At 37.6% G+C, this 13278-nt stretch overlaps 1 protein-coding gene across 14 annotated transcripts in view; it reads left to right on the top strand.

Annotated features, from left to right (window-relative positions):
• Positions 1-13278, top strand: part of PPFIA2 (PTPRF interacting protein alpha 2) — a 501553-nt gene that overhangs the window by 338425 nt on the left and 149850 nt on the right. For all 14 annotated transcript variants that reach the window (XR_009736286.1, XM_061415641.1, XM_061415640.1 and 11 more), the window contains one exon: positions 10809-10925. Coding sequence is in view for 13 of the 14 variants with exons in the window: in XM_061415641.1 (XP_061271625.1) it covers positions 10809-10925 (117 nt within the window). In the remaining variant the exon portion in view is untranslated. The remainder of the gene's footprint in view (positions 1-10808; positions 10926-13278) is intronic.

Here is a 13278-nt window from a genome sequence, read left to right as displayed (position 1 = left end):
GCCTCCTCACACCGAGACTTGTGAATACTCTACAAGACTATGGCAATATTTCTTGTTCTTTTCTTTCTTTATTTACCCAGTGAGCTATTCCACACCCGGGGTGCCTTTTTTAACCTTGAATCATGTAATATGAACATTAGGAAAGACTTCAAGTTCATGTGGTCTTTAATGTGGATAACTAATTTTCTTCTCCATATATACATTCTTGAGTATTTTTCCAACTCCCCATAGGTCTTTTCCATTCATACAGTCTGCTGTCATTCAACACTCCATAAATATTTCTAGAGTGCTCTCTACTTGTCAACAAGTTACTAAGAACTGGGAATAATCAATCAGATATAGTTTCTGATTTCAAGAAACTCAGTGTCAAAATGGGCAGTCACAGAAAAAACAGCCAGTCAGTCATGCTGAAGAGTGATAATTTGTATGATATGAGTTACTGGAGAATGCTAAGGAATTTTGTAACTTAAATCACTGGGGTGCCACCCATCCCAAAGTGAGTGACATAATAGTTCAGTCAGCTCAGTTCAGTTGTGTCTGACTCTTTGCGACCCCATGGACTGCAGCATGCCAGGCCTCCCTATCCATTAAACAACTCCCAGAATTTACCCAAACTCATGTCCATAGAGTTGGTGATGCCATCCAACCATCTCATCCTCTGTCATCCCTTTCTTCTCTCACCTTCAATCTTTCCCAGCATCAGGGCCTTTTCAAATGACTCAGCTCTTCACAGCAAGTAGCCAAAGTATTGGGGTTTCAGCTTCAGCATCAGTCCTTCCAATGAATATTCAGGACTGATTTCCTTTAGAATAGACTGGTTGGATCTCCTAGCAATCAAAAGGACTCTCAAGAGTCTTCTTCAACACCACAGTTCAAAAGGATCAATTCTTTGGTGCTCAGTTTACTTTATAGTCCAACTCTCATATCCATACATGACTACTGGAAAAACCATAGCCTTGATTAGATGGGCTTTTGTTGGCAAAGTAATATCTCTGCTTTTTAATATGCTGTCTAGGTGTGTCATAACTTTTCTTCCAAGAAGCAAGGGTCTTTTAATTTCATGGCTGCAGTCATCATCTGCAGTGATTTTGGAGCCCCAAAAATAAAGTCTGTCACTATTTCCATTGTTTCCCCATCTGTTTGCCATGAAGTGATGGAACCAAATGCCATGCTCTTAGTTTTCTGAATGTTGAACTTTAAGCCAACTTTTTCACTCTCCTCTTTCACTTTCATTAAGAGGCTCTTTAGTTCTTCTTTGCTTTCTGCCATAAGGGTGGTGTCATCTGCCTTAAACCTAGGACTCATAAGACACTCTCCCTTTGAACTGAGGTTCCTTGAATATCTGAAGTTATTGATGTTTCTCCCAGCAATCTTGATTCCAGCTTGTGCTTTATCCAGCCCAGCATTTTGCATGATGTACTCTGCATAGAAGTTAAATAAGAAGGGTGACATTGTACAGCCTTGACGTACTCCTATCCTGATTTGGAACCAGTCTGTTGTTCCATATGCAATTCTAACTGTTGCTTCCTGACCTGCAGATTTCTCAGAAGGCAGGTCACGTGGTCTGATATTCTCATCTCTTGAAGAATTTTCCACAGTTTTTTGTGATCCACATAGTCAAAGGCTTTGGCATAGTCAATAAAGCAGAAGTAATATTTTTCTGGAACTCTCTTGCTTTTTCAATGATCCAACAGATGTTGGCAATTTGATCTCTGGTTACTCTGCCTTTTCTAACTCCAGCTTGAACACCTGGAAGTTCATGGTTCTAGTACTGTTGAAGCCTGGCATGGAGAATTTTGAGCATTACTTTGCTAGCATTTGAGATGAGTGCAGTTGTTCAGTAGTTTGAGCATTCTTTGCCTTTCAGAATGTCTTTCTTTGGTATTTGAATGAAAACTGACCTTTTCTAGTCCTATGGCCACTGCTGAGTTTTCCAAATTTGCTGGCATATGGAGTGCAGCACTTTCACAGCATCACCTTTCAGGATTTAAAATTGCTCGACTGCAATTCCATCACCTCCAGTAGCTTTGTTCGTAGTGAAGCTTCCTAAGGCCCACTGGACTTCACATTCCAGAATGTCTGGCTTTAGGTGAGTGATCACACCATTGTGATTATCTGAGTCGTGAAGTTCTGTTTTGTACAGTTCTTCTATGTATTCTTGCCACCTCTTCTTAATATCTTATGCTTCTGTTAGGTTCATACCATTTCTGTCCTTTATTGTGCCCATCTTAGAAAAGTTCCCTTGTTATCTCTAATTTTCTTGAAGAGATCTCTAGTCTTTCCCATTCTATTGTTTTCCTTTATTTTTTGCATTGATTAGTGAGGAAGGCTTTCCTATCTCTCCTTGGTATTCTTTGGAAATCTTCATTCAAATGGGTATATCTTTCCTTTTCTCCTTTGCCTTTAGCTTGTCTTCTTTTCACAGCTATTTGTAAGGCCTCCTTAGACAGCCATTTTGCTTTTTTGCATTTCTTTTTCTTGGGGATGGTCTTGATCCCTGTCTCCTGTACAGTGTCATGAACCTCCATCCATAGTTCTTCAGGCACTCTGTCTATCTGATCTAATCCCTTAAATCTATTTCTCACTTCCACTGTATAATCATAAGGGATTTGATTTAGGTCATGCCTAATGATCTAGGGGTTTTCCCTACTGTCTTCAATTTAAGTCTAAATTTGGCAGTAAGGAGGTTCATGATTTGAGCCACAATCAGCTACCGGTCTTATTTTTGATGACTGTATAGAGCTTCTCCGTCTTTGGCTGCAAAGAATATAATCAGTCTGATTCCGGTGTTGACCATCCGGTGATGTCCATGTGTAGAGTCTTCTCTTGTGTTGTTGGAAGAGGGTGTTTGCTATGACCAGTGCGTTCTCTTGGCAAAACTCTAGTAGCCTTTGCCCTGCTTCATTCTGTACTCCAAGGCCAAATTTTCCTGTTACTCCAGGTGTTTCTTGACTTCCTACCTTTACATTCCAGTCCCCTATAATGAAAAGGACATCTTTTTTGGGTGTTAGTTCTAGAAGGTCTTGTAGGTCTTCACAGAACCATTCAACTTCAGCTTCTTCAGCATTACTGGTCAGGGCATAGGCTTGGATTACCGTGATATTGAATGGTTTTCCTTGGAAACAGATCATTCTGTCATTTTTGAGATTGCATCCAAGTACTGCATTTTATACTCTCTTGTTGACTATAATAGCTAAGTCATAAAAGATGATGAGAGGCAGTTAAGGAGAAAAGGTATGTAAGAAAAACTCTCTTCTTCCTCCTATGATTCTCCTTTACTCTCACACTACTTTCATACTTACCAACACTTCTGACAGCAACACTTCCCCTACCAAGCAATTCACTGCAACACCAGCAGGATGTCCTAGAGTTTAACTCAGTTCTGACACTGCCAACAGTTCTGACACTGGAGGTAGCATCAGATCCTACAGGTCAAGGGCTCAGTTCCACTAGAGCACGCCCAGCCTCCTTCAGATGCCACTTGCAAGTCCAATTTGTCATTTGTGCTTCTGGCTAATTGGGTACAAATCAGAGACTCCCACTAACCCCTCCTTGGGTTCGATTAATTTGTTGGAGCAGTTCATGGAACTCAGGGAAACATTTACCTACATTTATGGCCACCTGATGCAAAGAACCAGCTCATTGGAAAAGACCTAAATGCTGGGAAAGATTGAAAGTAAAAGGAGAAGTGGGCAGCAGAGGATGAGATGGTTAGATAGCATCACTGATTCGGTGGACATGAATTTGAGCAAACTCTGGGAGTTAATCAAGTATGGGAGAGCCTGGAGTGCTGCAGTCCATGGAGGTGCAAAGAGTCAGACACGACTTAGCAACTGAACAACATAGTAATAAAGGATACAGATTAACAACCAGATGGAAGGATACATAATGAATAAGGTCTGGGAGGGTCCTGAGTTCAGGACCTTCTGTCCCTGTGGGGTTGGGATGTATCACTTTCCAGTATGTGGATATGTGCACCAACCTGGAAGTTCCCCAATCCATGTACTTTTGGGAATTTTATGAAAGCTCCATTACATAGGTATGATCAATCATTTATTGAATGAGTAATTAATCACTGATTCATTTCCCTGTTCCCTGACTGGAGAATGGTGGGTGGAGCTAAAAGTTCCAAGCTTGTAATAATGACTTGATCCTTCTGGTGATGAGCCTCCATCCAGGAGCCCACCCAGAATCCCCCATTAGAAGAAAAGATGCTCTGAATGAGTACTGTTATCACTGAGGAATTTACAAGAGTTTTAGGATCTCTATGTGTGAGCATTCCAAATGAATATAAAAGCATACGGCCAAGGTGGCATTTTGAGTATGTGTGACTGCAAATCCTTCATCAGCTAGAACATGAAGTATGAATAAGAAGATAAAGGTGATCCTCATTATTACATTATGAATATTGACATAATAAACACTTAATGTACATCATATTTGACTAAGAACTTTACAAACACACTAAAACATAGGTATTATTATCCCTCATTTTATAGCAGAGGAACATGACCTTAAGGTTAAGAAACTTTTACAAAGTCAGACAACCTTTTCCCCCAATTAAAAGTAAATTAAAAATGAAAAAAAAAAAATAGAGTCAGAAACCAGTAACAACTAGAAGGGCCAGGATTCCTCCTAGGCCTTTTAGGAATATTTAAGAATGCTATGCTTCTGGGAATCACCTCCTAAATAAACTACTTGTGTGCAATTATTCATCTTAGGGAGGGTCTGCTTTCAAGAAATCTTGAACTTGGAAAGAAAAGATAGTCTAGATGAAAAGATGATGTAAAGAAGTACATTTATATAATGTGTTAAGCCCAGATTTTGGCACATTTTAAGAGTTCATTAGATTGTTGGTGTTTGTTGCTGCTGTCCTACTGTTCCTTTCCTTTGCTAGAATGTAAGCTTCTTGAGGGAAGGGCTTTTCTCCCAGTGGTGTCTCATGCTTAGAACAATGATCAATGAACATTTGTTCAATGGATGAATTAATATAGTTCCAACACTTGAGAAATCCCAAAATGTGAGAATATAGAGATACAAACTACACTGTATTATTTTCTTCCAAATCACCTTTCTCTTAAGAATCACATGTTTCTGTGCACTTCTTGACACCTGAAGTTTCCAAGACATCAATTTTCAGTGGTCTTTTGAAGGAATCAGTTTTCAAGATGTCGACTTTCAGCTATCTTTTGAAGACATCTTACATCATATGAAGAACTCACTAAAACATTTTTATGAATCTCAGACTTTTGTTTTCAATAATGATTTTCATTTTCTGAACCCTCTGCCTGAAAAGTTTTCTCCCAGGTATCCACATTGCTTCCTCTGTCTCATTCAGATTTATACTCAGAAAGCACCTAGTTCCTAATTGTATCCCTCCCTTGCTTTAACTGGGCTTCCCTGGTGGCTCAGACAGTAAAATGTCTGCCTACAATGCGGGAGACCCAGGTTTGATCCCTGGGTCAGGAAGAGCCTCTGGAGAAGGAAACGGCAACCCACTCTAGTATTCATGCCTGGAGAATCCCATGGACCGAGGAGCCTGATGGGCTACAATCCATGGGGTCACAAAGACTCAGACACGACTGAGCGACTTCACTTCACTTGCTTTAATTTTCCCTTTACAATTATCACCATTTAAAAATGTATTCCACTTATTTTTTTTACAGTTTCTCTCAGCCAACAAGAATGAATTAAAAGTGTTTCTGCCTTTTCCCCCTAATAATTTCCCTAACACCTGATACATCATCAGTGAAATATCAACGAATATTTGTGAAGTGCATGAATGTCTCCAGACCATCAAGGAAAACTGTTTTTCAAAGAAAGAAGATAGAAGAGAATCTGTTGTAAAGCATGCTAGGATCCTTGAAATAGTCTGATAGAAATAAAGGAATGGGGAATGGGGAATTTTCCTGACTGGAAGACAGGCCACCAAGACCAGCCATAATCCACTGTGTGAGATCAGAGCTTATCAGAGATTGATAAGGGCCAGAAGCAACCTGACAGAGGCAAAGGTTAAAAGAAAAAAAAAAAAAACAAACTTGGAAAGTTGCCTTGGAAATATAATGGGTTTGGGAGTGCCTAGAAGCAGAGTCAGGCTGTCAGAAGCTTAATAAGCTATCAAGAAACCCAAAGAAGGGTCAAGGCAAACCAATAAGCTGAAGAGAAACAATCACACAGATGCCTGAGTTTTAGTTGAAATACTTTAGCTTCCTGAGTCACCTGTCATTCTTTTATCTTCTTCCAGATATGTTTCCCACCGGAATATTAAACAGCCTGCAGTACTCGGAACACAAAGAGCTCATGCTCTCCTGACTACTGAAAAGTTGTCTCCTACTGTCTCTCTCATAAACTCTTAGTCATTTTTCCAAATCCCCATGTAGATATTGAGTGTGTTGTGTTGCTTTCCATGTTCCCTGTTATATTTCCAAGGACACTTTTAGTTGCAATTGAGAGAAAATCAATACAAAGTTTAAGCACAAAGACAAAATTTGGGGCTCATTTTATGGAGATGTCAGGGATAGAGTTGATATAAGAATGGCTAAAACCAGCAGTAGAAGTCATTCATCAGGGCTCCATCATTTCTACCTGCTTCTCTATGAGGAGAAACTGATGGTAAACAGTACTCTGATTATATCCCACTAGCCTACTTTCCATACTAGAAAGAGGCTCTTACCCTATAGTTCTGTGAGAAGCTTCTCTCAAGGAAGCTGCTGACTTAGACCATGTGCTCACCCATCTTCCATGGGCTCTGGCTGCCTAGTGTCTCTAGGATTAAAGTGCATGCTAAGTTGCTTCAGTCAAGTCCAACTCTTTGTGGCCCTATGAACTGTAGCCTACCAGACACCTCTGTCCATGGTATTCTCCAGGCAAGAATACTGGAGTGGGTTGCCAGGCCCTCCTTCAGGGGATCTTCTCAACCCAGGCATCAAACCAGCATCTCTTACATCTCCTGTATCAATAGGCAGGTTCTTTACCTCTAGCACCACCTGGGAAGTCCAGGATGAGAGCTGAGAAGGAAAATTCCCCAGGGAAAATGTAAGATGTCTTCACCAAGAGAAATATGAATGAATTCCGGGCATTTAAAAACAAATGTCAACAAACACTTGACAAATCATGGTTTATCAGTTAAAAGGATTGTGGAAAGACTCTTGACCAGAGTGTCGTGGGCCTTCAGTGGATTGATATGCATAAAAATGCGTGCAGAGTTCTGCCTACAGGTGCCTCTCTTCAGGGAGGGGTCCATAACTTCAATGAAGTACAGGGAAGCCCAGGGTGGGCAGACAACAGTACTTGGAAAAGAAATGCTTCCTACCCACCCTCACCCACTGTTAACTTCCCCTGACTTATCAGAGCCCAAATGCAAAGCCATGCAAGACAATGTGATAGAGTAGAAAACCTAAAGATAAGGACTTTTATTTGATTCCTTAGTTCTCATTAAGTTCTCTTTGTCTCAGTTTAATCACTTGCTAAATGTGGGTCTTAAGACCTAACTTGCAGATGAAAATAGTTTAACATGGTGGGTTCCCAGTACATTCTTGCAGTTACATAGCAACTGTGTAAGCTACAGAGACTCCCCAGAAATGACTCCTCTTGCCCACCACACCACCCTATTTGCAGTAGGGTTAGCAGTTTAGCAATGAGGGATTCAGTCCCTCTTTGGTATTCCAGGCAAGTCACTTGCACCCTCCCTTTAAGAGCATCCACTGTCAGTACAGCCAGAGAATCAGTCGCTTTCATTCCACTTGCTATTTGTGAACTACTTCCCAAGCCACCTTCTGCATTCGTTTGTGAAGTCAGCCGGGAGAATTTCCTAAAGAGGCCTGTGCTACCTTCAGCTACAGATTTCTAGGTGACCTTCTCTGCTCCTTTGAACACACACAGAAGAGCGAGCCCTACCCCCAAAGCAGTATTCACAGGAGAGAACCTCTCACTTTCCCCAGTGTGAAAGGAAGAATCAAGCTTATTAACACCTACAATTAAATCAGAGGCTGGAGCTTTGCTTTCAGAACTACTTAGGATAATTTGTTGTTGGGCAAAAATAGAACAGAATATAACCATATTAGAATGATAGAGAATATAGAGGATTTTGCATCAGTTCTCCAGTTTCAGAAATCTAATTTGTGAGAATGATTTTAGAAAAAGCAGGGTTTGCACATTAATGGCTGAAAAGTTTGTCTTTCTTGGAATTATCATGGGTATATGTTATGAAAAACTGGAAGTTTGCAATTTTTAACATAGTGGCACAACCATATTGGCGTAAGTTTTCTATATGAATTTGACATTTTGACTTTTTTAGTTAAGGTCATTAATTAATCCTTTCACTGAGTCATTTCAGTAAGTCTTTACAGATGACCACTTTATTTTAGGCACTAGGGTATATTTGATATTTATCTGAATTACTATACAAATGTAAGTTATTCTGTAAAGTGAGAAATTTATTTAAAAGGTCTCTCTTCACTTCTGAGTAAATTAAATAATGGAAGAAAATGCAAAGAATTTTTAAATTAGTTGTTACCTTTGCCTTAACATTATTTGTTAAGTCATGAATGTTATCTGGGATTCCCTGGTAGCTTAGATGATAAATAATCTGCCTGCAATGCAGGAGACTCTAGTTCGATTCCTGGACAAGGGAATGCTACCCACTCCAGTATTCTTTCTTGGAGAATTCCATGGACAGAGGAACTTGGTGGTCTATAGTCCATGGAGTTGCAAAGAGTTGGACATGACTGAGCAACTAACACTGGTGCTGGATGTTGTCTTAGTGAGATTTCAATATACAATTCTTTAATTTTTAAAATTCATAATAAAGTTTTATTATGTACTGATAGTACTATAGTATTATTGCTTTCTGCAAGAGACAAGATGTTAAGAATGTAATATAAAAATGGTATATTCAGAGACTATTTCACTCCTGTTTTTCCTTTGATGTAATTCATTTCTATGCCAACATGAGAGGAATGTCCCTGAAGATTCTCAAGCACTCTAAATCTTTATCTATGGTTATTTCTGAATAAGTTAGATCTATATTCTTTGGTTTTCCATACCCATTCATTTTTTAATTCAACATTTATATTGAATCCCTGCACATACTAATGTGATGTGCTCCTTCATTTGAAAATGTTGTTTTCAATAAGGTATTCCTTTGAAAAGTATTTTCCCATGAGATGTCATTAGGACTTCTGCTAGCTAAATAAACAAGCAAAGTGAGTAAGTAAATAAAGGAATAAAATATTAGATTTTAATGAGTAAGAGGCACACTGAAATAAACACAGATATATTATAAAACATATAATGGTTAGGTACACTTTCCTGGAGGAGCATGTTTTTCTGCTGAGTTTTGAAATATGATTGTGTCAGGTGTACTCTGAGCTGGGGAAGAATGCTTCAGATGGGAAGATGAGCAAGTCCCTCAGTTCTGAGTGAGAAAGAGTCCAGTCTATTTGAGGGACTGAAAGGAAGCCATTGTAGTCAAAAGGATCCTGAAGGTCAAGAAGTTTAAAATTATACTAAATAGGGAAAAATAGAGAGGTTGTTTGGAAAGCTAAAGAGAGACACAATATAGCTTAAATTTAGAAGATGACTCTGGCTGCTTTGTGGAGGATAGGTTGTAGGTGGGCAAGAATGGTATTTTTAGGGAACCAATTATTTGGTGATCACAGTACTGCAAGAGAGATGCACCTTTTCAGAGTTGTTCTTCATTATGTTGATATGCCCTTAAGAAATGTGTTGAACTGCTGGAGGTCATATGCACAATCACTTTTTCTCAAGAATACGCTGCTGGCATATAAGCAGCAGAGGCAGACAGTAGGACAAATGACCAGTCTCTTGATGTATTTTGTTTATTGGATAATTATTTGTCTATGTGACATGTTCATCTTATAATTTCAACATATAAGTTTAATATGATTCCATATTTATCGTGTACTGAATACTATGGACATTAATTTCCCCTAGAACCAATACTGACTCAATATCTGAGTTGACATTATAATAAAACTTGCTAAGAAATGACTAATTTGTGGTATTGATATAATGTAAAGTACTTTTGAAATAATATGCATAAATAGCAAATATATTTTAAAACACCATTTTAAAATGCTAGAACATGATCTTCCACTCTGTACATTAAGATCACTTAAACTGCAACTATCTGAGAATCTGTTTCTTAGTTCAAAGTATCATGGTTATCAAACTGAGCTAAGGTTTTACAAGAATTAATTGCCTTCTGAGAATTCTTTTTGTAAATTAACTATATTTGGACTAGATCTACTAAGATAATGACTGTTAAAATAATGACAGTGAGACCAATTTAACTCTAAGTGCTTATGGTAGTGGTACAAAATTAAGTCCAGCTTACTTATTTGCTTGTTTTAAAGCTGCAGATGTACTGTCTCTTAGGGAAGATGAATGTGCTCATAATTGGTCTTCAGTATTCAGTCTTATTTTTTTTTATACTTTAAGGATTCAGACTAAAACAAATTTTATTGCATTTCATAAACTAAGAAGTAATTTCAGAGTTAAAAACTCATGGATCCTATCACTTTAGAAACATTTCAAACTTGATAGATACATTTTCCAACTAGAAAATATTTTAAGTAAATTTTACAATGCATAAATATTATAAATATTTTTAAAAATGCTAATCTAAATTTTAGAAATATTTATGAAATAATGAGTACAATTTAACGGTTATTTTATGGTTATTTGTTTGTGTTCACTAGTTCTTAACCACATTCAAGTAAGCTCAATTTTTGTATACTTCATGTTGGTATTTTAGATTTTAAAGGCACGATGGTTTTATTTTGCAGATTGTGGCCTTGCGTGAACAAAATGTTCATATACAAAGAAAAATGGTATCAAGTGAGGGGTCCACAGAATCTGAACATCTTGAAGGGATGGAACCTGGCCAGAAAGTCCATGAAAAGGTATCACGCATATGACATGCTCTTACATGCAAATGTGTACTTGCTATACCGTTTGACAGGAATATGAAATATCTGTGTAATTCTTGTAATAAACACTATGTTTTGACTTGGTCAAAAGTGCCTTATGATTTCCCTTATTAATTGCTCATAGTCTGATTTTCTCAAACATATTATGTGTGTGGATTTGCACATATATATATTTATGCGCATAAATATAAATCAAATATACTTGTTATTAACTTGATTCTCTTAAGAAGAATTTAATTATATATCTGACTGAACAGATCTATAATTGAATAAATATGTCTGTGTATATATATATATATTAGTAATATATATACAGGACTGTTTAAAGTAAAATAAGTTTGATTTATAACTGGTTCTATGTATAATTGGTGACTTATCTGTGGCCTATCACTGCAAAAAATGTTGATAATATCTTATTTGACTTTTCATTTTCCATGTGTTTGATGCTAGAGGTACTCTAGCAGTACCTCTGTTAATGAGAAATTACATGAAAGGATATATGAAGTCATCCAACTTTTGCTATTTTTTTAGAAGGAATTGATTTTCCTTGTGGGTGGGGCATAGACCAAGGTCGAGGAAACCAACAGTCTCTTCTGGCGCCTTTCTGCACTCTTCTGTGCTGAACCACTTGTTCCCAGCCCAAGAGAAAGAAGGTCAGATGCTGGTAGATCTGGAATCACATGAATATTAAATATGGGTATTTGTACATCCTGCACGTGAGGCTTGGACCATCTCCTGGGTGTTTGCAAGTTATAGCTTTGGATGGCTGAGCTCCTTAATCATCAAGAGCTCATGAAGCAGGTATCTAAACTGGTATCATTGTGAATATCAAGAGGTTTTGAAACATAGAGATTAAGAAGTAAGTGACTGGACCACAATACAAATAGTCCTAGACCTTTGTTGTTCAGTCACTAGGTCGTGTCCAACTCATTGAGACTTCACGGACTGTAGCCCGCCAGGCTCCTGTCCATGGTATTTTCCAGGCAAGAATACTGGAGTGAGTTGCCATATCCTTTTCCAAGGGATCTTCCCAACCCAGGGATCAAGCTTGCATCTCTGCATCTCCTACATTGCAGGTGGATTCTTTACTGCTGAGCCACCAGGGAAGCCCTAGACTTCTTACCATAAAATAAATTGCACATTTCCTCATTTGTCCAGTTGAAACAAGTGAAGGGGCTTCTTATGTTTCCTCCTTTAAGTGTTAAAGCAAAAGAAGTCAAGTAAATCAAACTAGTTTCCCAGGAAGGCCATCAATTCTGATGGCTGAGACGCAAACAACTCTTCATTAAAGGCCTTAGTATTTTAGCCTTTATCCATGTATTTTATAGAAATCTTAAGCTAGGTATTAAAAATAAGCTACAATCTGACAGCCAGATTTCATGAACTATATTTCAAATTTGAGTAAAACTTATTTCTCTTTTCTTTAGATAACTTAACTGACATTAACTCAGTAAATAAACCACCAAGCTCTCAAGAATAAGGCATCTACATGAAATATTCAGTTTAGGAAACTAGCATGTCATTTTTCTATTACTGTTTCAGTTTAATTATGTCATCAGTGATACAGTGATATATCTTTTCTCAGAGAATTACATAATCACACTGTTTTGAATGTGAAAATGAACTTTATGGTCATTTAGTCTTTTTCTTAGAAATCTTCAAAATATAACGATGCCACATTATGCTAATCCAAAGTCAAATTAAAAAAATATGCTTTCAAAGGTATAAAAAGTTTAAGACCGTATCTATTTGCTAACAAACCATTTTGTGCTTAAAGCATTTCTTTAATACTTCTGGGGAGTGAGCAGTACTCATACATGTATTTTGTTTTCAAATTTATTTCTTTGAAATATAAACCCTAAATATTCAGGCATTATAGAATGTAAGACAATTGATGTCAGATTAATTACCTAATTACAGAATTAGAATGAGAACCTACAAATAAATGATGTTTGTCTCTGTTGGACTCAAAAGATAGTGGTGTATATGTGGAGGATTCTGAGTATTTTAAAACCCAAAGAACTTGTTTTTAACGATCTTTGCCTTCTAGTTCTGGGTGAAGGCTTTTCAGCCAGTGCAGAAGAGAAACTCTGTGCCATTGCTAACTCACTCTTTTTAAAAGGGTGTAAAGAATGGATGTAAATGGATTAAAGATTTTTAAATATTGTAATTAACAGTATTCTGTTTTTCAATTTCCCTGAATTGTAGGAAGAGTGATTGCCAAATGCTCAGAGTAGTGATATACTAGGGTATTTCCAAATATCATGTACCTATCCTGAAACATAATCCTAAAATAAGTATTATTTTATCATCCTTATATAAACAC

Source organism: Bos javanicus, chromosome 5 (assembly GCF_032452875.1).
Source record: "Bos javanicus breed banteng chromosome 5, ARS-OSU_banteng_1.0, whole genome shotgun sequence".
Classification (NCBI taxonomy): Eukaryota; Metazoa; Chordata; class Mammalia; order Artiodactyla; family Bovidae; genus Bos; species Bos javanicus.
This window is presented reverse-complemented; position numbering and strand designations above follow the sequence as displayed.